This window comes from Quercus suber, unplaced genomic scaffold (assembly GCF_002906115.3).
Source record: "Quercus suber isolate HL8 unplaced genomic scaffold, Cork oak 2.0 scaffold_235, whole genome shotgun sequence".
Taxonomy (NCBI): domain Eukaryota; kingdom Viridiplantae; phylum Streptophyta; class Magnoliopsida; order Fagales; family Fagaceae; genus Quercus; species Quercus suber.
Window position 1 is genome coordinate 101080 of NW_027069692.1, and position 26730 is coordinate 127809.

The 26730-nt window shown below is 34.6% G+C and overlaps 2 protein-coding genes across 6 annotated transcripts; both read right to left on the bottom strand.

Annotated features, from left to right (window-relative positions):
- Positions 1-4834: 4834 nt before the first annotated feature.
- On the bottom strand, positions 4835-13836 carry LOC112022269 (adenylate kinase 4). Of its 4 annotated transcripts, none has more exons than XM_065780417.1 (6): positions 12047-12298; positions 9852-9997; positions 9606-9725; positions 9275-9442; positions 8927-9016; positions 4835-5172 (listed from the first exon to the last, which is right to left on the bottom strand). In XM_065780417.1, exons 1-6 carry the CDS (start codon positions 12156-12158, stop codon positions 5071-5073), a joined length of 738 nt encoding a protein of 245 aa, XP_065636489.1. In that variant the 5' UTR covers positions 12159-12298; the 3' UTR covers positions 4835-5070. The 4 variants fall into 4 exon arrangements, with proteins under 4 accessions (XP_065636489.1, XP_065636490.1, XP_065636491.1 ...); XM_065780418.1 differs by lacking the exons at positions 4835-5172; positions 12047-12298 and adding exons at positions 7252-7589; positions 13517-13836; XM_065780419.1 differs by lacking the exon at positions 4835-5172 and adding an exon at positions 7252-7589 and having other exon boundaries at positions 9858-9997.
- Positions 13837-17036: 3200 nt separating this feature from the next.
- LOC112022268 (probable pre-mRNA-splicing factor ATP-dependent RNA helicase DEAH4) lies at positions 17037-26080 on the bottom strand. 2 transcript variants are annotated; one of them, XR_010631680.1, is made up of 17 exons: positions 25759-26080; positions 24736-24828; positions 24526-24630; positions 24116-24333; positions 23386-23438; positions 23127-23243; positions 22463-22554; positions 22052-22138; positions 21468-21682; positions 21280-21372; positions 20753-20876; positions 20076-20223; positions 19620-19689; positions 18683-18843; positions 18217-18392; positions 17752-18111; positions 17037-17652 (listed from the first exon to the last, which is right to left on the bottom strand). XR_010631680.1 is itself a non-coding variant. In XM_065780420.1 (16 exons), the coding sequence occupies exons 1-16, from the start codon at positions 25956-25958 to the stop codon at positions 17961-17963; spliced, it is 2103 nt and encodes a 700-aa protein (XP_065636492.1). In that variant the 5' UTR covers positions 25959-26080; the 3' UTR covers positions 17748-17960. The 2 variants fall into 2 exon arrangements, 1 of the variants encoding a protein (XP_065636492.1); XM_065780420.1 differs by lacking the exon at positions 17037-17652 and having other exon boundaries at positions 17748-18111.
- Between the last annotated feature and the right edge of the window lie 650 nt (positions 26081-26730).

Sequence of the window (26730 nt, forward strand, 5' to 3'; positions counted from 1 at the left end):
GTTAATGAAGAGTAACTAAAGAGAGAGCACCAAGTGATGAGGAGAGTTTTTTCAGTGGTTTTTAAGTGGAAAGGAATATTGTAATAGTTTTGAGAAAGTGAAAAACTTAAGTACAATATTGTAAGTGTAATTCATTAGGTTCTTCAATTAAATTCAAGCACATGTTTAACATGACCAATAAAATACAAATAATGTTATTATTTTTAAGGACAATTAAATTCAATACATATGATTTTAACTAGGTAATCTGATGTACTACACCTCATTTTTATCCCTTCACAAAAATTGAATAACTAAAAACTAAAAAAATATGGATGTGGCTATCATGATTTAGAGAAGAATGGAAAAGACAAAAGGAGTTAATTTTATGATTGCACAGTTGGGATTTGGGTGGGGAAGAATTTTATGAGTGATGTGTTGGAGGGAGGGCCAATCTTTTAATCTTGTGGGGGCCAACCCTTAACTCAAAATGATTCTAGCCTAGTTTTACCTATAATTAGAGAGGGTTTAAAAAATTTTGGAGGGGCCATGGTCCCTCCAATGCATAAAGTGGCTTTGCCCCTGCCCACAAGTATTTATATTTGTGGAGTGACCACCGCACCAAGAATGCGTAGTGGTAAAAAAAAAAGTATTATTAAGTTTATGAATAGCATTTTTCATAATTGTTTTTGTTTTGAGTTGACATATATATTGTTCGTTATGAGTCAACATTGTTTATTGTAATCTATATATATAATAATAGGTGAAGCAGAGAGAAAATCCAATTAGATTTCAATTGGATTCTCAATTTTGCACCACTTGTCCTAACCAAACCTCAAAAAAAAAAATCTAATTAGATTATAAATTTGATTCCAATTTTGTGTCATATATTGTAAGGTTGAATTTAATCAACCATCTAATTGGCTTTATTCCGTGACCAATTTGCTTGTAATTTAGCACATAGTAACCCTGTATTTAGGTGGAAAAATTGTAAGGGTAGTGTGTGAGAAGATGTGAAGAAAAGCTCAAGAGTGTGCAAGAAAAACAGAGTCTCGCGAGTGGTTCGCGACTAGGACTCGCGGGTGGTTCGCGACTGGCAAGCCGCGAAAGGCAGTCACGTGAGAGGCACACTGGGAAGCTGAAGGGTCGCGCCAGCTGTCACGCTACAGGACAAAAGTTCCAGTCTGGCCAGGCCGTTACGTCGCGACTTAATTTTGCGACTTGGCCAAGCCGCGAGATCAAGTCGCCAACTTGCCCTGTTTGGCAAAAACTGACGTTTTGCATTCCCTTCTCACCCTACTATATATACACCCTTATACCCATCATATTGAGAGAGCTTCCAGAGAGAATTTTGTGAGAGAAAACCCTAGAGAAATACAAGATTGATCCATCCCCAATCTTCATCTAAAGAGACTCTACAAATTCCTCTACTCTCTTCCTCTCCATTGTCATACCCTTGAGAAGTCATTTACCAAACCCTTGTCTCACCACACCCACATCTGTGAGAAGGTCTATTTGGTGCTTTGGGAAGCAGTTTGGAAAGGAACCAATATACATTGGTTGATGCTATGGTCAAGTAGCGGAATCCGGGAAGCTAGAGAAGAAATAGGTTCGGCGTAACCTCGTTGGAGCAAGAAGCTTGGAGGGCTTAGGTACTTGGGTAGATTAGGCTTGGAGGTGTATAGAGATCAAAATCATGGCTCTACCACTACTTTCAACTTCGAAGTAGCATGAACAATGCTAGTTGCAAAACCCGGGTACCAAAATAGTCATGGATTTTGGTAACTTATTGAAATTGTGGGAGCACGAAATCACGAACATTTTATTTCCATATAGTTTGGTGTATCATCATTTAGTTCACAAATTTCTAATTAATATATTTGACACTCTAAAACTTGAATTAAAATGAAAATGTTGGGATTCTATCCAAATTAAAAACATTTGCATTTTTGGACAAATTTTCGATTACTACTTACTCCTTTTTGGTGTGTCTGTATTGCAATTTAGTCAAAACTTTTCAATTATAACATATTGACCTCTTAAAGTTTGGATTAAAATAATTGTTATATGATTTTTGGATAGAGCTCTAACAATAATATCATTTTTTAGATACGCAGATAATGAGGAGAAGGAAGGTAGGGTTCAAATCATAAATATGAAATACCACAAATAATGTTATTACTACTAGACTATCACTTAAAATAATGAGTTAAAATTCCCAAGTATAGGGGATTTAATACTTGCATTTTTAAACTCATTATTTTACCCGCCATCCCATGTTTACAAGCTATTGGAAGTACAATTATGAGGATTTGAAGTGCCATTTGAAAGCGAATAGACATTGCCCACTGTCACTTGGCTATGCTTTAACTATAAGGACTTCAATTCCAAGAATTATTAAAAACCAATATTGTCTGGTTCTTTACACCGCGGCACATTCCAACATTTTAAGGAAAATGAAAAAAAAGTATTATCAATTTTATTATAAAATACTAAAAAATTGATTTGATAATAAATATTATTGATTTCATATCAATAATATAAAAATAAATTTCTTAATTATCTTTTTTTATTTTGTTTTAAAATATTGAACAATTTAATTTGTAAAACTTATAATCACGTTTAAGGCCTCCCTTCAAAACTATTCTTCCAAGGTTTTGGTTAATATGTCTATTAGAGCTGAACTAAAATAAATAAATAAAATGTCATTTTTCCAAATTTTGGTTAGCCAAATCCTCTTCTTCTCCTTTTTTTTTTTGGTCTGTGTGTCTCCAACAAGCTCACCATTCCCTCAACCAAATATTCTAAAGCTAGTTTTGCTAAATAATTCCTCTTCAATTTTTTATTTCTCCCACCAACATGTTTGTCTTTGTACCATACCAAAAGGGAATAATAAAAGAAAAATTAAATGAAATAGAGGGAAAATATATAGTCTGTTGGAATGTGTATTAAAAAAGTAGATAGCTAAAATAGAAAAATTACTTTCTTGCAAAAATTTTAATAGAAATTTGTTGAGTTCATTGTGAATACTCTTACGAGAAGGGTTCACTCTCCAAGCAATATAAAGTTTCAAACTTGACATTCACTAGATCAGCCTCCACATGAGTGCCATGGTAATGAGAACTAAGGAAAAAAATTAGACACATAATACTAACACCCATGATCTTCGGCTTTTGAATATGGAATATATGACTGACATGAAAATATGAAATGAACTCGGCTTTAGGCATACGTATATACCAATCTCTCAACTTGTTCATGCCAGAATTTCTACACCCTGCAAGCACACAGTACAATCCAACCTTGCACAAAAATCAAATCTGGATTTTCCGTTATCTTCCATATCCACTATTCGTAAAATTGAATACAGATGACAGGGCAAAAGGCAGTCCTGAGATAGCTGGGGAAACGGGAAATGGATAAAAGGTTTCTCAATCTTTTTGGGAACTACAAATGGTCCATATAACACAGTATGGAATGGCCCCCCATATGTCAGCATATAAGTAATATAGCACAGTATGGAATGGCCACCCCATATGTCAGCTAAATGATGTGTACCAAAACCCCACTTCCAACATTCAACAAATCTACTACCCTCTTTGCCAAAACCCAATGGATTCGAAAAAGACAGAATTCCAAAGACCATAATTCTCGTGTGCATAGTCTCAATGAAGTAGCAAATCCTATGTAGAACGCGCTCTCCCCACTATGCTTACACGTGCAACACCACTCTACAATGCATATAAGCCTATAAGGGGAGTGTCCTGTAGTGGTGAGAGGCTGATAATAGGACTAAACTTTAAATATACCACCCCTAGCAGGGATCCAATACAGCTGGTCTTCCTCAGCCCTATTAACTTTAGTAGAGTAGAGAAGACCAGAAAACGATTAGAAAATCTTTAACTCCCAATCATTAAGAAAACTGGTAAACAAAATATCCCAATAAAGAACTCCATCAGTCCAACTCATATAATTCGCCACAAAAAGCCTCTTTATTTTGAGCTATACAATATAGTGCTGGAAAAGCATCCTTAAGATTAATTCCCCACACTAAAAATCAAGCCAAAAACAAACTTGATAAACTGTGAGGACCTGCCCCACCCATTATAATTATAAATACGTAATTATAAATACGTTTCCTAAAAGGACACACCATAAGTTTCCTTAAGCACTCCAGAAGCCCAATCGCCCAAGTCACTCCCATACTTCTTAAGTACCACATATCTGATGTTTCCATAAAGTATTAATTCCGCGGCACACCAGCAAAGCCATTTCCCCAACAACGCATAGTTAGAATGTGCAAAGCTTCTAATACTTGCACTACCAAATTGGATCAGTTCACAGAATGTCTTCCAATTTACCAAATAAAATTGACATAATCCCTTAACCCTCCCCACAGAGAGTCCCGTTACAATTTCTCAAAATGATGAGCAACACTTACTGGTATGGGAAATAGAGAGAGGAAATAGGCAGGTAAGTTGAATAGTTTCTCTTTACCAAAGTTAATCTACCTCCTTTGGATAGATATAGCTTATTCCAACCTGCCAACATTCTCTCTCTCTCTCTCTCTCTCTCTCTCTCTCTATATATATATATATAAAGAAGAAAGAAGCCATGCTTGTGGGTAGTAATCAACCTCAGCGAGGATTGAGTTATACAAGAACCAAGGCCAACTAAATTATCCATTTCCATGCTATAAAATGTACGCATATAGGATTTGCTAAGATTTCATTGACAAGTGATGCCACATGCTTGTTGGCCGAGTGTTACACTCAACCTAGAATTCAAATTTAACGGCATGCTGCCCAGCAGTATGATCAAAAGCTTGATAGAAGAATATAGTGAATCATAATGATTGAAAGAAAAGTATTTAGAAGAGTGATCATTTCCAAAAAATTGTCACAAAATTCTCAAATTTCACTGTGAACTTATTATTCAACCAAGTCAAAAGCACCTATGAAACTCTTAAAACAGCTAGAAGCCTGGCATAAAAAACTTGATTGGAAGGGGAAACCAGCCGATCCGACAATATATCAGATTACATATTAGTTTTTTTGAGATATGATTTAATAACACAAAAAGGGGTGAAAATTATGAAGAGAGAACCTTCTGAACCTCGGCAGTGACCTCATTTGGGGTTTTCTCCGCATGAATGTGTGCAAGAACACCCTTCTTTCCATAATAATCGATAACCTACAGATAAAATAGATGCCAAATTTAATAAAAATACAGGCAAGTTAAGAAAACAACAGCGTGTAATAAATCAAAACGAAAGAGTGAGCAATGGTGAACTTTAAAAGGAGTATGAAAATCTTGGTCCACAAACTTCTCTGGCTTAAATCAAGAGAAACTTCTTGAATAATATTGCTAAGGTTTCACTTAAGTTTTAGTGTTTGCTTTTGGAAAATCACTATGGATTAGTTTAGGTTTAGCAAGTTCAATCAATAACGCTTGTAAACAAAACATAGAAAGAAGCATTGCATTCCTTAAGAGGCTTATCAACAACGTAAATTGGGTATGGAAAGACCAATACTGACTCTCCAAAAACAATGATAAACAGTTTTCATCATCAAGTCTTTAATGTATTTTTTTTTTTGATAAATAACGTAAGAATATTATTAATAATAGAAAAAGTGTCAAACCGAGTACATTGGGGATGTACTATGGGGGCACAAATCATAAAACAAAAGTACAACGGTCAAGAAAAATAGAAAAAGAAGGACAAGAAAAATGAGAAAAGACCACACTCCAATCAAAGAGAGTGTGCAAGAAAAAAGACTTAATCTCTAGCAAAGATCTTTCACTACCCTCAAAGCTTCTAGCATTCCTTTCACGCCATATGCACCAAATCAAACAATGAGGCACTAATCTCCAAACATCAATATGACGATGTCGTGCAAATTTTCCTTGCCAAGCCTCAAACAACTCAAGAACATGATGAGTAAGAAAAATGAGAAAAGACCACACTCCAATCAAAGAGAGTGTGCAAGAAAAAAGACTTAATCTCTAGCAAAGATCTTTCACTACCCTCAAAGCTTCTAGCATTCCTTTCACGCCATATGCACCAAATCAAACAATGAGGCACTAATCTCCAAACATCAATATGACGATGTCGTGCAAATTTTCCTTGCCAAGCCTCAAACAACTCAAGAACATGATGAGGCATAACCCATTGGATACCAAACAAGGAGAAAACCAAAGACCACAACTCCCAAGCTACGGGGCAATGAAGAAGAAGATGATCTACCGAATCAAGTCTTTAATGTATAAAATTCAATCAGTCGCCCCTATAGAATTCAGACTAAAAAGGGCCTGCATTTCTTCATGGTGAATGCAATATGATACTCCGATATCATCTCATAGCCGCATTCATATATCAGAATTCTTATTGGTCCATTCTTCTATGGAATAACAATGAGGACAGACTTGCTGAAATAGATCAAAAAATACAAGTACTTAAATACAAAATTTTGAGACACCCTAGATGCATTCCCTAGTCACTATTCCGCCCTTGTTTCCATTTGGCAGAAAGGGTTATTGCTATCCTCAGAAAATAACTGTTTAAAAAAAAAGGCTGATGAGATCTAGCTTAAACAAAACCTCCTCCATTGGTAAGACCAAGGTGGAATACAAGGTTGTAAATTAAAGTTTCACCAGGTGCATGTGTAACTTACAAACAAAATAATTTCATAACCAAAGCACAAATTTAAAGGATAATGAATGAATCATAAATGTATTTAGCGTTAGACTGAAATAAGATGCATTTAGTCCCATATTTATGGCATATAATAAAATACCTTGCTCTTCAAAATATAAATAGTTCTTCCAAACCATATTAACATCATAATTAAAAATAAGAGCACTATTTGTCAACATTAACTCCGCAACATACACATTATAATTTGATGTCAAATGAATAAAACTAATAAAAACTTCCACAGTACAACAGCTTCAGGGTACACCAAAAAAAAAAAAAAAAAATTCTCTCTCTCTCTATATATATATATATATATATAAAGAAGAAAGAAGCCATGCTTGTGGGTAGTAATCAACCTCAGCGAGGATTGAGTTATACAAGAACCAAGGCCAACTGAATTATCCATTTCCATGCTATAAAATGTACGCATATAGGATTTGCTAAGATTTCATTGACAAGTGATGCCACATGCTTGTTGACCGAGTGTTACACTCAACCTAGAATTCAAATTTAACGGCATGCTGTCCAGCAGTATGATCAAAAGCTTGATAGAAGAATATAGTGAATCATAATGATTGAAAGAAAAGTATTTAGAAGAGTGATCATTTCCAAAAAATTGTCACAAAATTCTCAAATTTCACTGTGAACTTATTATTCAACCAAGTCAAAAGCACCTATGAAACTCTTAAAACAGCTAGAAGCCTGGCATAAAAAACTTGATTGGAAGGGGAAACCAGCCGATCCGACAATATATCAGATTACATATTAGTTTTTTTGAGATATGATTTAATAACACAAAAAGGGGTGAAAATTATGAAGAGAGAACCTTCTGAACCTCGGCAGTGACCTCATTTGGGGTTTTCTCCGCATGAATGTGTGCAAGAACACCCTTCTTTCCATAATAATCAATAACCTACAGATAAAATAGATGCCAAATTTAATAAAAATACAGGCAAGTTAAGAAAACAACAGCATGTAATAAATCAAAACGAAAGAGTGAACAATGGTGAACTTTAAAAGGAGTATGAAAATCTTAGTCCACATACTTCTCTGGCTTAAATCAAGAGAAACTTCTTGAATAATATTGCTAAGGTTTCACTTAAGTTTTAGTGTTTGCTTTTGGAAAATCGCTATGGATTAGTTTAGGTTTAGCAAGTTCAATCAATAACACTTGTAAACAAAACATAGAAAGAAGCATTGCATTCCTTAAGAGGCTTATCAACAATGTAAATTGGGTATGGAAAGACCAATACTGACTCTCCAAAAACAATGATAAACAGTTTTCATCATCAAGCCTTTAATGTATAAAATTCAAGCAGTCGCCCCTATAGAATTCAGACTAAAAAGGGCCTGCATTTCTTCATGGTGAACGCAATATGATACTCCGATATCATCTCATAGCCGCATTCATAGATCAGAATTCTTATTGGTCCATTCTTCTATGGAATAACAATGAGGACAGACTTGCTGAAATAGATCAAAAAATGCAACTACTTAAATACAAAATTTTGAGACACCCTATATGCATTCCCTAGTCACTATTCCTCCCTTGTTTCCATTTGGCAGAAAGGCTTATTGCTATCCTCAGAAAATAACTGTTAAAAAAAAAAAGGCTGATGAGATCTAGCTTAAACAAAACCTCCTCCATTGGTAAGACCAAGGTGGAATACAAGGTTGTGAATTAAAATTCCACCAGGTGCATGTGTAACTTACAAACAAAATAAGTTCATACCCAAAGCACAAATTTAAAGGATAATGAATGAATCATAAATGTATTTAGCGTTAGACTGAAATAAGATGCATTTAGTCCCATATTTATGGCATATAATAAAATACCTTGCTCTTCAAAATATAAATAGTTCTTCCAAACCATATTAACATCATAATTAAAAATAAGAGCACTATTTGTCAACATTGACTCCGCAACATCACATTATAATTTGATGCCAAATGAATAAAACTAATAAAAACTTCCACAATGCAACAGCTTCAGGGTACACCAAAAAAAAACCCAAATGCAATTTACATTTAATCTTAAAGAGAGCAACATGAAAACACAAAGAAAAGAGTTCGGACTTCAACAAGGAAGTAACAGCTTTAAATGACAACTAAGTTGGATTTCAACACACTCTAGTAGCTATTTCCATTTTAAGGCATATGAAATACAATGTTCCTTAAATCACTCCCATAAATGTTATAAAAATTAACACAAGAAAGAAGTAAACTCCAAGTTAAATCAGAGAAGTGTACCGGTTCAGTTTGTTTATGAAAGGCTGCCAGCCTTGACTTGAGAACTTCTGCAGTATCATCTTTTCGTTGAATCAAAGGTTCTCCTGAGACCTTCAGTGCAAGAAGAAAAAGATGAAGAAATAATGATTCATAAAAATAAAATGGACCCCAAATTCAGAAGCTTGGCTATACCTCATTAAGTTCAATGAAATTGTTAAGGTTATCAAATATGATATTTCATTCAATTTATACTTTCAATACAATATGCAAATGCACTTGAATAGACATGGTTTGCAAAATTAACAACATGAGCTTTGCATTTCAATCATCAATACACAACTTAATGGGGGAAAAATGGCATCAACTTACATCATCAACACCAGGAACCTTGGGAGGTGCAAATTTTGTATGGTAAGATCTACCACTGGAAGGGTGTATCCATCGATCAGTAATCCTCTCCTCCAATATGGAATCATCAATTGCAAAGTCGAGCACCTTATCAATTTTAACCCCCTGCTTCTCAAGCATCTCATCAAGCTGTATATGATGTAGTGAAATATATTAGAAGTCAACAACAAGAATACTAAAGGGGAAAAAAAGTGCAAAAGGTAACAAAAAAGAACAACAGATATCATATTTTAAAAAAAATAAAAATAAAAATAAAAAAAAGGAAAAAGAAAGAAGCAAAAAAGAATGCAACCTTTTGTGCTTGAACCAGGGTCCTTGGGAAACCATCCAAAATGAAACCCTTCTCGCATGATGGCTTCTTCATAGCTTCATCAATAATCCCAACAACCAAATCATCAGAAACAAGTTCTCCCTACAAAACAAATCAAATTCAATGACGGTTCCACTCACAGACAAGCCACTGCAAAAGTAAGCCCAAAAGAGAAGGAATCTTCATGTACAAAGCACATGTCTAAATAAGATATCAAAGGTATATGACCTTCACCATTGCTTCTTTAGCCTTAATTCCAAGAGGAGTCTCTGCAGCAACTGCAGCTCTTAGCATATCACCAGTAGCCAAATGGCACAAGCAATAATCATCCTTAATAATTGGTGACTGTGTACCCTTTCCAGATCCAGGTGGACCTGCCATTTTCATACAGTCCATATGAATATTTACATTTCCAATATGCCATTCAAATATTTATCATGCACACTGCTACAAGCAAACCCCCAACAGATTATGCATCAATCTTAATGACAATGGAAATTGAAATAGATGCAAATTTCCCATTAAGAATCGTAACAATTAAGAGGATTAAACTATTTATCTTCTTTTCTTTTTCTTTTCTTTTTTTTTTGGATAAATAACGAAATATCATTGGGTACGTATGGTAGGTTCATTCAAAAGGTAGTGGAACTATGTTTTCTTCTCAGAGCCTCAAATGGATATGTGCAACTATGCAAGAGCATGAAACTTGGAGGAAATTTGGTTGGGTGGAAAAGTAAGAGGATAGAAAAGGATGGCAAGAACATAGAAGATAAATTGATATTTTCTCTTGTTAGGTAGAGTAGAAAAGTGGAAGAAAAAAATGAGAGATGATTATTCTCTATAAAAGCCCACCATTTTTAATCTTTCCAAAATGGGAGGAAAATAGGAAAGAAAATGTCTTACATAGTTGAATTAACAATCTTATTTTTCTGGATTTTCAAAATTTAAGGATTCAATAGAAATTCAATACTAGTCTCTTTGTTTCCCTCCACTTTCTTATCCCTCCTAAGTCCTAATTAATGAGCCTCCTCGCATGCACATAGCTTTCTCTCAATCTCATATGGTTTATTCCTTATTTAATTAAAGGCCAAAAATGAGGAGAAACAAAATTGGAGGAAGTCTAGTGGTTGGAATCATGGTTTTGGGGTAATTTTAAAATTAATTAATTCACTTTTATATCCTCATTATTTTGAATTTCTATTGAATCACTTTTAATTGAGTAATAAGGTTTTTGGAAGAATTTATTAAAAAAAAAAGTGTTGGACACCAAAGAATCCTATGCCTGGGGTAATTTTAAATTATCCAATTTACTTTCATATTCATATTATGTTGGATTCTTATTAAAAATCACTTTCAATTAGATAATAAGGTTATTTTTTAGGTATAAAAAAGTGGACACCAGGTATTCGTATTCCATATATATGTGTGTGTGGAATTCAAATGCTAGGTACTGCCAAAACTATTTCAAAAATATCCAATTTTCTCCCTAAGCACAAATGTCACTTAACACCATTTTAATATTTCCCTACTCTTACTTCTACACCATTTGAAAATTCCCCTGCTCTTCCTTCTCCATCTCTGGCTACTATTTATCTACCATTGGCTACAAACACTGCATTCATTGTAACTCGTAAGACATGCACAATTAAGACAAGCTGTTGGAAGGAAGCAAGGGACTTAGAAGAGCAGGGAACTTTTAAATGATGTTAAAGTGTCGTTTGTGCTTGGGAGGAAAATTGAATGTTTTTGGTCTTGCACTAGTACCTGGTATTAGCCCAATCCCTCAGGGATGGTTTTTCTATTTTACCCTAGATATTTATATCTTGTTTCCTTCTTCTTCTTTTTTTCATCCTACATTTTCTATCCTCAAACTTTACAAAAATCTTAGTAATTTTTTTTTTTTTTTAAAGAGGGAGATAACAATAAAGTGAATAAACAATTCCTCCCATGAACATGAACATAAAATTTTATTTGTATGATAATCAAAGTCACAGACTCCATTCAGGATTTCAAATGACAATCCACAGAATACTAGGCTACTAGAGAAACAAGATCCAACCCAACCAGTACAACTTTTATGCTTGTTAAGTTACTAAATCTCCCAAAAGCTTAAGTTATTAAGAAAATGGTGAATCTAATCATTTAACCATAATTCTAATACTCTCCTTCCTTGTAGCCTAACTACCCCTTAATGTGTGGATTGTGGAGTCCAACGCGATTTTAGATGTTTGTTCTGATCCCATATTAAATTACCAATTCTCCCAAAAAGCTTAAACTGTTAGGAAATAGCGAATTTAACCATAATTCTAACAATGACACCAAAACAAAAACCCCATCACAGACCAAAATTAAAAACGAAACATAAACATTTGCATGTAACAAATATTCGACAAGAAAAAGAAATATGAGATGTACACACACACCAACAAGAATGAGGCGCTTGTCAGGCTTGGAGTTGCACTTGAAGCGACGGAGGAGTTCAGTCATGATGTCAACCGAAGGTATGTCCTCCAATGTTGCTACAGAGCTCGCCATTCTTTCTCTCTCTCTCTCTCTCTCTCCACAGTACCAAGTGGTTGGTTTAGTTGGTTGGTTTGGTTGGCTATATAGTGTTGTTGTGGCGGAGTTTACACTTAATGTAGGACAGATGGGGACTGACTTAAAAAGTCTTGTTCAAGTTTTGGAAGAATTTATAAAAATAAAAAAAAAAATAAAAAAAATAATAATAAAAAAGTGTTGGACACCAAAGAATCCTATGCCTGGGGTAATTTTAAATTATCCAATTTACTTTCATATTCATATTATTTTGGATTCTTATTAAAAATCACTTTCAATTAGATAATAAGGTTATTTTTTAGGTATAAAAAAGTGGACACCAGGTATTCGTGTTCCATATATATGTGTGTGTGTGGAATACAAATGCTAGGTACTGCCAAAACTATTTCAAAAATATCCAATTTTCTCCCTAAGCACAAATGTCACTTAACACCATTTGAATATTCTCCTACTCTTACTTCTACACCATTTGAAAATTCCCCTGCTCTTCCTTCTCCATCTCTGGCTACTATTTATCTACCATTGGCTACAAACACTGGATTCATTGTAACTCGTAAGACATGCACAATTAAGACAAGCTGTTGGAAGGAAGCAAGGGACTCAGAAGAGCAGGGAATTTTTAAATGATGTTAAAATGTCGTTTGTGCTTAGGAGGAAAATTGAATGTTTTTGAAAAGTCTTGCACTAGTACCTGGTATTAGCCCAATCCCTCAGGTATGGTTTTTCTATTTTACCCTAGATATTTATACCTTGTTTCCTTCTTCTTTTTTTCATCCTACATTTTCTACCCTCAAACTTTACAAAAATCTTAGTAATTTTTTTTTTTTTTAAAGAGGGAGATAACAATAAACAATTCCTCCCATGAACATGAACATAAAATTTTATTTGTATGATAATCAAAGTCACAGACTCCATTCAGGATTTCAAATGACAATCCACAGAATACTAGGCTACTAGAGAAACAAGATCCAACCCAACCAGTACAACTTTTATGCTTGTTAAGTTACCAAATCTCCCAAAAGCTTAAGTTATTAGGAAAATGGTGAATCTAATCATTTAACCATAATTCTAACACTCTCCTTCCTTGTAGCCTAACTACCCCTTAATATGTGGATTGTGGAGTCCAACGTGATTTTAGATGTTTGTTCTGATCCCATATTAAATTACCAATTCTCCCAGAAAGCGTAAACTGTTAGGAAATAGCAAATTTAACCATAATTCTAACAATGACACCAAAACAAAAACCCCATCACAGACCAAAATTAAAAACGAAACATAAACATTTGCATGTAACAAATATTCGACAAGAAAAAGAAATATGAGATGTACACACACACCAACAAGAATGAGGCGCTTGTCAGGCTTGAAGTTGCACTTGAAGCGACGGAGGAGTTCAGTCATGATGTCAACCGAAGGTATGTCCTCCAATGTTGCTACAGAGCTCGCCATTCTTTCTCTCTCTCTCTCTCTATCTCTCTCTCTCTCTCTCTCTCTCCACAGTACCAAGTGGTTGGTTTAGTTGGTTGGTTTGGTTGGCTATATAGTGTTGTTGTGGCGGAGTTTACACTTAATGTAGGACAGATGGGGACTGACTTAAAAAGTCTTGTTCAAGTTTCAACTATGGTGGCTGCTTGGCATTTATTTGTATTGGACTGCTTTGGTTTGGTGGGTGTTCTTCTATTTCTATGTCTCTTCAATTTTGTGTAAGGTAGTTGGAGTCACTGTGTGGGGTTGGTGATCTTGACTTTGTTTATACTACTTTTTTTTTTGTTAAAGTTTTCTTCTTTTGGTCAAATGGATACAGTAAAGAAAGTACTACGGAATTACAAAATTTCCAGGACACTGCCTGGCAAGACTAACCCCAATGAGATCAGCCTCCACAGACTAACATTAATTCACAGGCGGATTTTCATATAAAATAAAATTCAAAGTCTGGTTGGCACCCTTTCTTGCAATTTATCCGCACACCTGTTGGCCTCGCGATATCAGTGTTTAATTTTAACTTGAGGTATCTGAGAATTTAGGGCCTTTTTGATAGACCATCTAAATAATATATTTTTAATTTTTAAATAATATTACACATTTTTTACACATTTTTTCACTTATATATATTTTTAAAAATTACAAATAATATTACTTAAACTTTCTGTCAAACTGCCATAATACATGCAGTCCTCTATCAGTTTTCTTCTACTTAATATATTCAGTTTTAGTCTACCATTTTTTTTATATATATTTTTATTTTATTTGACCCTCGTGCCCTTCTCGTACTTTCAGTTGTTATCCACCGATCTTCTCGTCTTTTTTTTTTTTTTTTTTTTTTTTTTTGAGGGGCATAATATAGGAAATTGCTTTGCCGTCTTTTGATTTTATTTGCTTTTTTTTTTTAATTATTTCTTTAAATATAATTCGTTTTAAAATTTTTGTTCTAAAGCCTAGACGGCAGACATCACTCTGAAAATAAGACTCAAAATGATTTGGAAATATTAAAGATTATTCCTATAATTTTATTTTAGACATAAACACTCAATCTTGATTCTATTAAAAATATATATAATTCTCATTTAATCTCGTCATAAAATTAGATTATATATTCAAATTTAATTTATTTTCTTATTGAGAATTTATTCATGAGTTACTTAATTAACTTTTTTTTTCTCATACTATAAACACCATTATGATAATTTTTTCACCACTTTGATAAATCCGTACTACTGAATTAATAACTAAATTTTGATTGATAGTATATAGCATATTGTTAGAGTTAGTTGGATGGGACAATTTTCATCAATCTTCTATGAAATGGGACCATTTATATTATCTATATATTTCAAATAATAATTTAATATAATAGTATTATTTATGAATTAAAATCCAATATTCCTATATCAAGCTTATATAAGGAAATAAATAAACAGACATAAACAAACATTTTCTTTACAGGCTTTATTACTCCAACCAAAAAGAAAAATGAAAACCTAAGAACATAATTATGAATTTCTTTGTTTATAATTAGGTTGAATAAATTACTTAATTTAAACTTTATCATGATATATATATATATATATAATATATATGCCATGCCAATTTTAGAGAATAGACATGAAACCACTTAAATTCAACTCATCTGATGAAATTCGTTTACAATATATATAATTTGATTTGCCAAACAGTCGCTCTCCCTTACGCAATTTAATAGATGAGATGAGCAGGGTAAATAAATAAATTAAGACATCAAATCGAAAATCCCAATAAATAAATATAAAATCAAAAATCCCAATCAAACTCACATAAGCAAGAAAACTACTAGTATTCATTATAGATGAATGCTAACGAGTGACCCACCTGCAAAAGCAGGCGCTTGTATAATACCCAAAGAGAGTCGTCCTAAATAATTTTGCATTACATAAATTAGCTCACTCAAAAGATAAATCACCAATAATGCCTAAATGTGATAATATTTCTTTCTTTTTTTCTAAGCCAAATGTGATGGATCATCCATACCAGATGATCCGAAAGAAATATACTAAATGTGCAAGCCAAAGAAACGAATGGACCAAAAAACCTGAAGTGCCCCTACACCGTGAGACAACCTTTTTTTTAAAAAAAAAAATTATAAAAGTTTAGAAAAACATTAAATTATTTAAGCCATCTACTCTCTGGCTAGATGTGCCTCTCTAAATTTAGAATTGGTTTAGCACAGCAATAGCATTCTGGCAAAAGGTATGTTCAATTAGGCCTTTAAAAAATAGTATTTATGGGTTTCTTTATATATTAATAATAAATAGATAAAAGCTCAGCAGTTTCCTTTGTTATGCTTGCCATCATTTGAAAACAAAGAACGTCCCAAAAGAAAATACTTCGATCCTAAGTCCTACCTAACAGGGGTTTATGCCTTTATGGGTCATGGACTACCTCGACTTTGGGGTGCAATCTTCAGAAAACTACGGGGTAAACTGTTACACGGTTGAGAAATGGTTCGGATGTCAAAATGTGCCTGTAAAACCATGAGCGTTTAATGGCATGCAGTCATGCACCTTAGATCATTTTCATCGTTCAAAGGTTAATTGCAAATTTGCAATACATTTTCCATAGAAGACCGTTCAAGCAACCAAAAAGCTCTAACAATAAGGTGACTATTGAGTTTAGCAACAAAAAAATAGGCGGCTATATTGAGTACGGGCACCAACGAGTATTCTCAAGTGTGCAAGTAGGATTTCCACTTAAGAGTCATTTCTTAAAATAGTTCTCTTCCGCTATACATACTTTGGATTGAGGAATAAATAGCACTTCCAATTTTAGGGCTTCGGAAACGTGTCTGATTTTTGTTTTGATAATTCCCACTCATCTATGATTTTTATCTTTGCATGGATTCATGCAAAGAGTTTTCTGTTGCTCTACTTTGCATGAATAGATGCACGAGAAATCTCTTGCATAAACCGACGTCTAGTTTAAAGTGATATGCAACTTACAAGAACTTCATCTTCTTTTCAGAAATGACAACAGCATGTAATTACCAAAACAAAATATAGTTTAGAGTGTGATTCATAACATATGGAACCAGAATTGTTAAAGGCCATGCAGTTTAAACACAAACTGCAGTTCCATGCAAGCTGAAAATAAAAATGGCATAGGTGCAACCGTGCAAGAAAATGGCAGCAATTTTTTTTTTATAATATAAATTTCCAATGCTCATAACTCCACTTTTGTGAGATATCAAAGAGGTGATTAGTAAGCAATCTTACCCCCAATTTTTTTTAAGAGGCTGGCATTCATTTCACACACACACACACACAAAATGCAGCTCACAGCCTCACAGTGACCCATAACCCTAAAGGCATGCAGAAGTAGATTACAAGACCAAATAGAAAACAATTTATGCTGACCAAGAAGAAAATTGACAAAGAATTTAAAAATAAAAAAACGACATGCTGCTTTACATAGATCAAGAAAGCAGGTTGTGTCCAAAAATGGAAAACGGCATGCAATTTAGCTGCACAGAGATCCAGCTTAGAGCTGTATATTCCCACTTAGAAAGCATAAATTGGGATTCCTAAACCTGTACACCTGCTGCCAAGATAATAGAAACACTATGACTGCAAAATGTACATAGTGTTACAGTAGGTACATTGCAGAGGTTCTTTTTCTATTCTTTGGAGAGAGAAAGATTGTGTTTCATTTGTATGGAATTTGTAAATGTAGAGTGGAAGTCTGTCAACTGCTAGCATACCTTCAGCAAGAAAAAAGGAGAAACTGCTATCATACCTTAATAGTTGATCTTGATAATAAGCCAACACTGCAAGAAGACCAGAACAAACATGCTCCTTGAAGTAAAAAATGACCAAATTTCAGCTCAGAACTAGTTTCAACCATAGGTGTTCTGGATTCACATCCTCCAAAGTCTGATCATCACAAAGGCGTAATCATGGGTGAGGTTGAACTGTAGGTGTGCTGGAACCAAATCCGCCAAGGTCTGATCATCACAAATGCGTAATCATGGGTGAGGTTGAAATACCTTTCTTTTTTCTTAAGGGTCACACTAATGTCAACAATCATAGTTTGCTGTACTTACCAGGATAATTCTCCTTTTGGCACTCATAAACAGAAAACTTGTTCCCAATAAAAGAAATGACCTTAGCCAAGCCGCTGGGGCTGCCAAGCCCACTGATATATCAATATAATAACTGATAACTAAGCTCATTTCTTTGCTTTAAAAACAGAATATCATTCTCCAACTGCTTGGACACTAATTTCACGGTCATAAAAAGTGGTAATAAAAGCTCATTTCTTTGCTTTGCGAGCAAGAAATCGATCCCTAGCTGCCTGAATTCTACTTTCATGGTCATCAGGAACCCCAGCAATGTTAAGCTCTTTCTTTGGCAAGTCTGAGAGTTTTCCCTCAGTTCCTTCTACTGTAAGATCAGTTCCACCACTGCCCCACACAAGCCAAAAGTCTCAAGGTCAGTCAACAATGTTCATGTGCAACCTTGAATTGGGAAAAAACCAGTTTCACCTCTAATAAACAAAAGTGACATACCTCAGTTTGTTGACATTTATCTTCTTAACCTTGTTTAAAATGGGCATGACCCAATGAATTTCTACAGCACATACATTACGTAAGTATGGGCGTGAGGTTGCAATGAGCTCATGGTAGACAACATACTCTGGAAGCTTTCCCTCGTCATCTGGTTTCAGCACAGAGGATGGGTGCACCTAAAATGAACAATAATTTACCTTCAGGTTTCTTAAAACACAGATGACTTGAAAAATCACATCTATAATATGGACCACAGGTCACTGCTTAACTAATTCAAACAAAATAAAACTTGCCACAATCACTTTCCTACTCAAATCAAGCTTTTGAAAGTGAATTTGGAATGAAGGACAATCATTCAAAAAGTTGAATCAAATCAACAAAATTTTTAGATTAAGGCTATGCTTAACTAGGTCTGGATAAGATAGAGTAGTATAACTAACACAGACTAGACACCAAAGTAAATTACCTGAACTACTTGGGGCTTGAAACCTAGAGTTCGATAGCCATTGTGATGAACCATTCTCTCAGCAAGCTGATTTGCAAAACCTATGCACAACGCCTTCCTCAAATTACGGTAATCTTGCTCACCCTCTTTCCATCTTCCATTAGCCCGAACATCTAGTGATCCTGTTTTCCAGATGCCAAATACCACATAAACCGTTAGAAGAGCGGAGAAGGAGAATAACATCCAAAAAGGTACCAGCACACAAAGAAAACAGTAATAACTAAAATGACAGAAATCTGCAAGGAGTATACTTCTAGACTCCAAAGAAGGTAAAGTTTTGATGTATTTTCTTCTTCCATACTAGATTCTTCTTTGCCCCAACTCCCACAACGAATGCAATAGACGTATGGGGGATATTTGTGCCATTTTTATTCTTGGTTCAGTAAGATATTCTAAAATAAGAGCTCCTTTGAACAAAAAAACTTTGGGTGTGGACATCTTTCCAACCAAACTAATATGTGTTTTCACAGCCCAACTGAAAGTAGATATTGCCAATTTACTGAATATGGACAGACAGGAAAGTGTCAAAAACCATAAAATCTAGCCAGCAGAAAAAGATTACTTGAATAATCTTTCAGATTCCATAAATTAATAGCAATATCAACAATATACATGTGAGAATCAACAATATATGAATATGGTTTTGCTATGCTAACACTGAAGAATCTTGATATGAGGTGCCAAATGGTATCCCCTCTCCCTGTTACAATTTTCTTTTAATTACTTTTCCTTTTTGATTAAGTAAACCCTTATAACAAGAACACAAATTTCAACATCAGAAGTAAAGCCTGCATTATTTTTGCAAAATTAAACCCTCAACATTAACATCATCAAGGTATGATTAAATAATCAATATGCTTCAAAATTTGTAAGCTCCTCAATACTATAGAATACTAACCCTTTGCTATTTTCTGCATTATCTGAGATAATTGTTTCCGGACATCTTTGACAAACAACATCCCCCGCACCTACAATCAGAAAGTCTGACAAGCATTATATATTAGATCAGGATTGAATCTATCCTAAATTTCTAATCATTATGCATCTACTCAGTTTGGTGGAACTCCCTTCTTGCAACAAAGACACTGGAAAAATAATGACAACCATATATGCTCATCAAGTACTCACAGCAGATTCTTATGGCCCATTGTCCAAGAAAAGCAACTAATGAAAGGATTCATGTAATATAAGATGAAGAGTCCTCAAGGATCTGCCCTACTTCATGGCTGTAAGTTCATGTTGCTTGTGTGGTTTAACTTCACCTCAAGAGCTTAGTCTTGCATGATTGATATGACTCATCTCATACAGGCAGCTAAGTATTGCATGTTTTCTGAGAAAGAAAATAAAAGAGTACCTGCAAGTTATGGTCTTTGCACCAACCAATATCATAGTTAGTTCTATCCCATTCCTCAAAAATCTGAAGCAATTGGATGTGATCACCCCAACCAGATCCATCAGGAAGGTCCGAGTGAGTGTGTTTCCTCTTTTTCTCAGTACTCTTGCTGCAAGTGGAGACAAAGATATTATCACCTCAAAGAAAATTCATAGGGCCACATGAAATGTTGCAGAGGCATAAAACTTCAATAAATAGTTATTGTGATGTTACTGATAAAACTGTTTCTTAATTCACGATGGTTGAGGATCCATTAGGTAGCACTTTTTACCGCTTCTCCAAGGGTGATTTAGCATTTAAAAGGCTGTATATTTCCATGCCGCCTGTTTATTAAGGGATTTTTTGTAGCTTCTTTAAAGCAATTTAGGCTTTTCTAGACAGCTTTTGCAAAGCAACCCAAGGGTTGTCTCTCAACGCCATTGCAGTCCTACAAAAACTAGCCCTGAGTATTTTTAATTGAGAAGAGAGGCCCCTAAGTGCTTGTAGACCTAACCATATTAGACATGCAGTGCCCACTGTTCAAAAGAAGGCAGTGTTGACTAGCTAGCTACAACATGTAAAATCTTGGAGATAACAGGAAAAACTCTTAAAGCATCAACAAAAGGTGACCATGTTATATAATATTTCTAGGACTTCACCTTCGACCAGGAAGCAATGTAGTTTCTGCTGATAACATGGCAGCAACAGTCAAAGCCTGGAATAAGCAACCACACTCATTTGCCTCCATTAAGGTTCTTGAGAGTGAAGGTTCTAGTGGAAGCTCTGCATAATTCACAGAAAATACTCAGTGAACATAGAATGTTCATATGCAAATAGAAATAATTTCAAAAATGGAGAAAAGCTGTCAAAGTAATTTCTCAATGAATAAATGCTAGGCAGATAAATCATAATCAAATGCCCCATCAGAAACACCTTCTATGATGACACTGGTAAGGGAATGGATGATGATGAATAAGACTTATGTATCACTAAAAAAATGGTTTTCAAATGATTTCAGTGTAAAATAAGAAAGATAAATAAGAATTAGCTACGCCATTGATGGTGATGATAATTTTTTTGTTTAAAGTAATGATGGTGATGATAATTTGAGATTACTAAGATACTTGATTCTACAAGATGATGGCTACACACTTATAAGTTATAACAGTCCCAGAGAATCTTTTACCAGCCATTACTCGTCCAATACTTGTGATCAACCCATTTTCATCAATCGCATCAATGAGATATAATTGCTTCAAAGCGTCTTCTAAAGACTCAGCTGCAGCAAAGCCAACCAGATTTTATGACTTTATCCAAGGAACCCCAGTTGTATGCAAGAACATTGAAGAAAACGAAGAATAAGTTCCTTCTTACAGGAAGGGGGATCAAGAAACTCAAACTTGAGAATATCCATATCAGAGAGGTCCAATGATTTCAAATAAAGAACACTTCCAGCAAGAGAAGATCTCTGTATTTCAGGAACTGTTACATCTAGGAAGTCATCATTATAAAGTATGGAAGGGTATAACCGATAGCACTTCCCAGGACGTGTTCTTCCAGCTCGACCTGCCCGCTGATTAGCTTGCACTCTGCAATTATATAACCCAATGTTTAATGATAAGCAATAAGTGCAACCAGCACAATCATTTAGGCAGTACAGAAAATCATCTATAGGGATAGCTACTACAAACAAGTATTCTGCTGATCAAAAAAAGGACAATTACTACAGCCTATCTGATCTCCAATGCTCTACCTTTGGCCTAAAGTAAGAATTGAGCCTTGAATCGTTTCTTCTTTAACATGCCACATCTACATTGTGGCTAAAACAATCACCTTTTCTAATATATAAAAGGTATTTTATTCAGGCACAATCAAGAAACTTCTAACAGGACATAAACTCAATCACAAGGGGTAGCATAATCAGTTGGGGACCACAGCTCATGAGATTAACTGCTTACTTGCTAATTTGAACAACATCAAGGGAATACATGCCGGTTGATGGGTTGTATTGCCGTTGCTTGACATAACCAGAATCAATAACATACCTATCAATAATACAAAATTTGGAAATATCAGTGAACTGTGTAACCAACCTATTATGGCACAATCAATATACAGGATCATAATAAGTGAAGCTTAGCTATTAGAGGAAAACTTGAATGAATTTCATAAAAATAGATACAGACAGAGCAGAAGGAAGGGGGTGCAAACAAGGGGGGGAAGGGTGTCTCTTTAATCTTAAATAGATGGAACACACATTGCATAAATAAACTATAAATAACATAATGAATGTAGTTGCCAAATAATAAATTTTTAGAATGAATGTAATTGTCAAATAATAAATTTGATATAAGTATCAAGAATCTTACACGACACCATCAACTGTCAATGAAGTTTCAGCAATATTTGTGGCAACAATAAATCGCCGGCAATTCGGAGGTGGAGGACTAAATACACGCACCTGCAGAGTCATAGAAAATCCCATAATCATGTTATTTGAAATCAGATGCATTTAGGATTTAAAGTAGTAATAGATAACCAACAATACTTTCAATAAAATCTCATAAAAACCCCATTTAATCGTAAGACTTCACCATATTGATATGATTGTATAAATGCAGAATCAGGATTCCAGTTAGGCAGGGCATAAAATCACACACCTATTAATGAAAAACACTAAGGCTCTTGTGTTTCCATATTTAACAACCCAACTACTCAGTAGTTAATCACTAAAACATTTATCATGTTAAACTATTAACAAAGATAAACAACCCATTGCAGTTAAAAGTGTTTATATGATGCATTAAGTTCTGGAAATAAAATGGAACCACATGCTTTTTTTCTTTTCTTTTTTTGGGAAGGACTATAAATTTTGTTCTCATTTCCTAATGCTACAGATACAAACTACAAAATCTGAAGGGCAGCTGGTCTAGAACAACCCTAAAGTAGGAGATACCTTAAAAGCAGGAAATATTAATACATGATTCAAGTTTCATCAAGAAATTTAAAACACACAAGAATGAAAAAACCTGCCTGCATTTCAGGTGGCAAAGAACCATGAAGGGGAAGGATTATGGCATCCAAACAAGATCCTTCCTGAAGACTTTGAACTCTATCCTCCAACTTTGATACCAACTTCTCTATATCATCCTGTATAAAATGCAACCTTTTCGATTAAAAGAACCACAGTACAAGAAGAATTCAAATAAATAATTATACTCCATAAGTAGAAGTCACAAAAGTGACCCATACACCCCAAAAAAAGAAGAAATGAGAAAATATAAAAGCTCACCTGTCCAGTCATGAATATTAGGACATCACCTTCTGGTTCTCGAATGTGTATGTCTGTAAAAAAAAAATGGTTAATAAGACCTCATCATCTAGTCAAAGATTGAAATTATAGCAAAATGAATGGACAGCCATAGCATAGGAAAAAAAAAATGTATTCACAGATCAAGGTTAACATGAAATGTAAACAAGAAAATTTGAATGGTTTTCCTTTTATCTTGAAGGTGCTTAGAAGCCTAAAATCAGCAGGAAGATGCAGCTGAAAAAGCTTATTACCTATTAATGCAAACTCAAAAAAAGGTAAAAAGTATATAAAACATCTAGATCAAATCACTTAAAGTTGAAAAGGAATGAAACTTTAAAAAAATTAAACTAATTTGAAAACTTCATTCTGTAACAGATGAAGGAGAATAATAGAGAACAAAACAAAACGAGTAACATATACAATCAAAAAAAAAAAAAAAAAAAAAAAAAGATACAGCAGAATATTAGAAATTTAGCTAATCCAAACTCCAACCCAATCAGGTCAACCAATATCTGATTCACCAAGTTACTACTACCGATATACTGATATTAGGAATCTTGGTCACCATCCTCTGAATTACCATTTAACAAATATTCCATGAATACACCACAGGAAAGCAAGACCAAATGTATCTATAAACAACAGAAACAAGATACTCAAATTTATAGTACATTATCATGATATGAGTAGACAAATAGTTAAATCATACCAAGAGCTGTTTTCAAAGATGCTTCAAGATAGCTGGTAGGGCGCTCATTGCTGTACAATATTTCTACAGGGTATAACTTCCCTGGGACACTTAGTATGGGGCAATTTGAGAAAAAATTCGATACTTTTTCACCATCAAGAGTTGCCGAAGTGATAAGAACCTTTAAATTGGAGGCACGCATTCTAACCAAGCGTTTCATTAGTCCCAGCAATATGTCCCTGACAAAAGAATATGTCCATAAATGTAGTGCGTACTCAAAATGCAATATAGGCAAACCAGTATGCATCAAAAGTTGTAACACTAGGAAATTCACATTATTTAAAATCTAGGAACATCATATGGTAAAGACTAATAGCAGAACATTCAACACAGAAATGGCATAGAACAAGGCATAGAGAATTAAATCTTACGTGTTCAGACTCCTCTCATGAGCTTCATCCAATATGATTACTGAATACTGGCTAAGCTCTGGGTTGGACAGACTTTCTCGAAGGAGGACTCCATCAGTTAGATATCTGGGTAGTTCACAAAACCATAATAAGGGACCGAAACACTCAACAAGAGTCAAATGACAAGTATAATTGAAGTCAATCTCATTTAATCAAAAGTAAATGCATTACTTAATATGAGTCCTTTCTGAGGTTCTGTCTTCAAATCGGATGGCATATCCCACTTCATCCCCAAGATGAACCCCAAGTTCCTGAGCAACCCGTCTGTGGACATTAAATCATATAATGAGGAACCACCAAAAACCCAATTAAAAAAAAATAAAGTTTTACAAGATATTGTATTACACTTCAGATGTTTCTTAAGAAGATACATCATTATGAGTGAATGAACCGCAAAGACACTTCTCAAAACCAGAATTAGCACAGCCAGCTAGGGCAACAACTAGGCAATAATTCAGATTTCTTGTCCTCTCATGTGCAGCATAACCTATATCCATTATTATGTTGCCAAGGAATTGAAACAAATCAACAAAATAACATGATTGGGCATCATTTTCTATATAATTGTCTCCAGCACCATTTACACTAGGGGATAATTACACTTTACCACCCTAAACTATACACCAAATTACATTTTGCACCCTAAACTTTCAAAATGCACGGTTAGCACCCTAAATTATAACTCATGTTACACTCTGCACCCCGCTGTCAATTCTGCCGTTATTTCTCATTTATTTTTAAGGGATTGAGAAGAGGGGCAATTAGGTCCCTTTATGTGATGCCGTTCAAGATAACAGCAGAATTGACAGCAGGTGCAAAGTGTAACACGGACTGAGCAAACCGTGCATTCTAAAAGTTTAGGATGCAAATTATAATTTGGGGTATAGTTAGGATGGTAAAGTGAAAGTTGAGTTAACTAAGCAAATTAGTGCCGTATGAGGCTGAGTTCAGTTGAATTCAATCCTTACTAGGATTCCCTATATTGGAAAAGGCAACATTCATAATTCTAACCTCTTTTCATTTCCCAAACATTCCAAGAAGCCAAACAGAGTATAAACGATTTTACATAAACAACTTTAATAAACAACGCTATCATTATCAACTTCCTTCTTGTTTTTTCACATCAAACGGCCATCACAAAACCCTAAAACCCCAATTCTAACAATCGAAGAGAGAATTCTTCGAAAACTCTACCTGGCGACTGAGACTGCAGCGACTCGGCGAGGCTGAGTGACGCCGATGATTCCAGACTTGGTGTAGCCTCTGCGGTGCAGAATCTGAGAGAGCTGGGTGCTCTTTCCCGAACCGGTCTCTCCGATAATCACCACCACCGGGTTCCGGTCCACTGTTTCTACGATTTGCTCCTCGAATTGGAGGATCGGAAGGTTCGCCATTGATGAACCAAAAAAATTGGGGTTTTGGAGATTTTTCTATAGAGTAAAATTTAGGGTTTTTGAAATTTTAGTTTGTTTGACTGGCTTAAGCTAAACTGTTGAATGTTAATTGACCGAGGCGCGCTTGCTCTTTCTACAGATTTTTAAAAGCTTGGGGTAAATTCAAAAATTCCTCTATAGTGAAAAATAATACGGAGTAATTAAAAACATTTTCCGCTGCCGGGACTCGAACCCGGGACCTTCTTGCGAAGGCCGGAAATCCAAATTTACTTTGCTACAGCGGACTCTGTAAATAGCGGTGCTAGTAATTTATTTATTCACTAGGTCGTTTGGTAATTAAGGGTTCATTTAGTAATGTTGTTATAGTAATATTATGGCGTAAATGAACTTTTAGTCTCTACATTTTGCATTTTTTTCATTTTGGCCCCTGTATTTTGTTTTTATCACTTTCAGTGTTTAAACAACATTACACGTATTTTCGTACACTTTTTCACCCACACATATTTCCATAAAACAAACACAATATTATTAGAAATCTTTTACCAAACGGGCTCTAAATTTCCGTGCAATCTCGGATCCAATTCGATTTTTTTTATTTTAGTTGTTTGTATTTTTATTTTTAAAATCTTGAAATTTTAATTTAATTAGTTGCTAATATGTGGGATGTCCTGGATGGGTAGCAACAGTTAAATATCTTCACTTGTTTCTATAATATATATATATATATATATCTTTCTTTCTTTCTTTCTTTCTTTGCATATCTCAAATGCTA

What these genes read in the sequence shown, in the direction of transcription:
- LOC112022269 (XM_065780417.1), bottom strand. Translation starts at nt 12,158, where the DNA reads ATGGCGAGCTCTGTAGCAACATTGGAGGACATACCTTCGGTTGACATC. An exon ending in AGGTTCCTGGTGTTGATGAT is followed by an intron (nt 9,017 to 9,274) that starts GTAAGTTGATGC and finishes CTTGCACTGAAG; the next exon opens with GTCTCAGGAGAACCTTTGAT. An exon ending in TTCATAAACAAACTGAACCG is followed by an intron (nt 5,173 to 8,926) that starts GTACACTTCTCT and finishes TTTTATCTGTAG; the next exon opens with GTTATCGATTATTATGGAAA.
- LOC112022268 (XM_065780420.1), bottom strand. Translation starts at nt 25,958, where the DNA reads ATGGCGAACCTTCCGATCCTCCAATTCGAGGAGCAAATCGTAGAAACA. An exon ending in GTTTCTTGATCCCCCTTCCT is followed by an intron (nt 21,373 to 21,467) that starts GTAAGAAGGAAC and finishes GCTTTGCTGCAG; the next exon opens with CTGAGTCTTTAGAAGACGCT. An exon ending in ACATTGCTTCCTGGTCGAAG is followed by an intron (nt 20,224 to 20,752) that starts GTGAAGTCCTAG and finishes CTCCACTTGCAG; the next exon opens with CAAGAGTACTGAGAAAAAGA.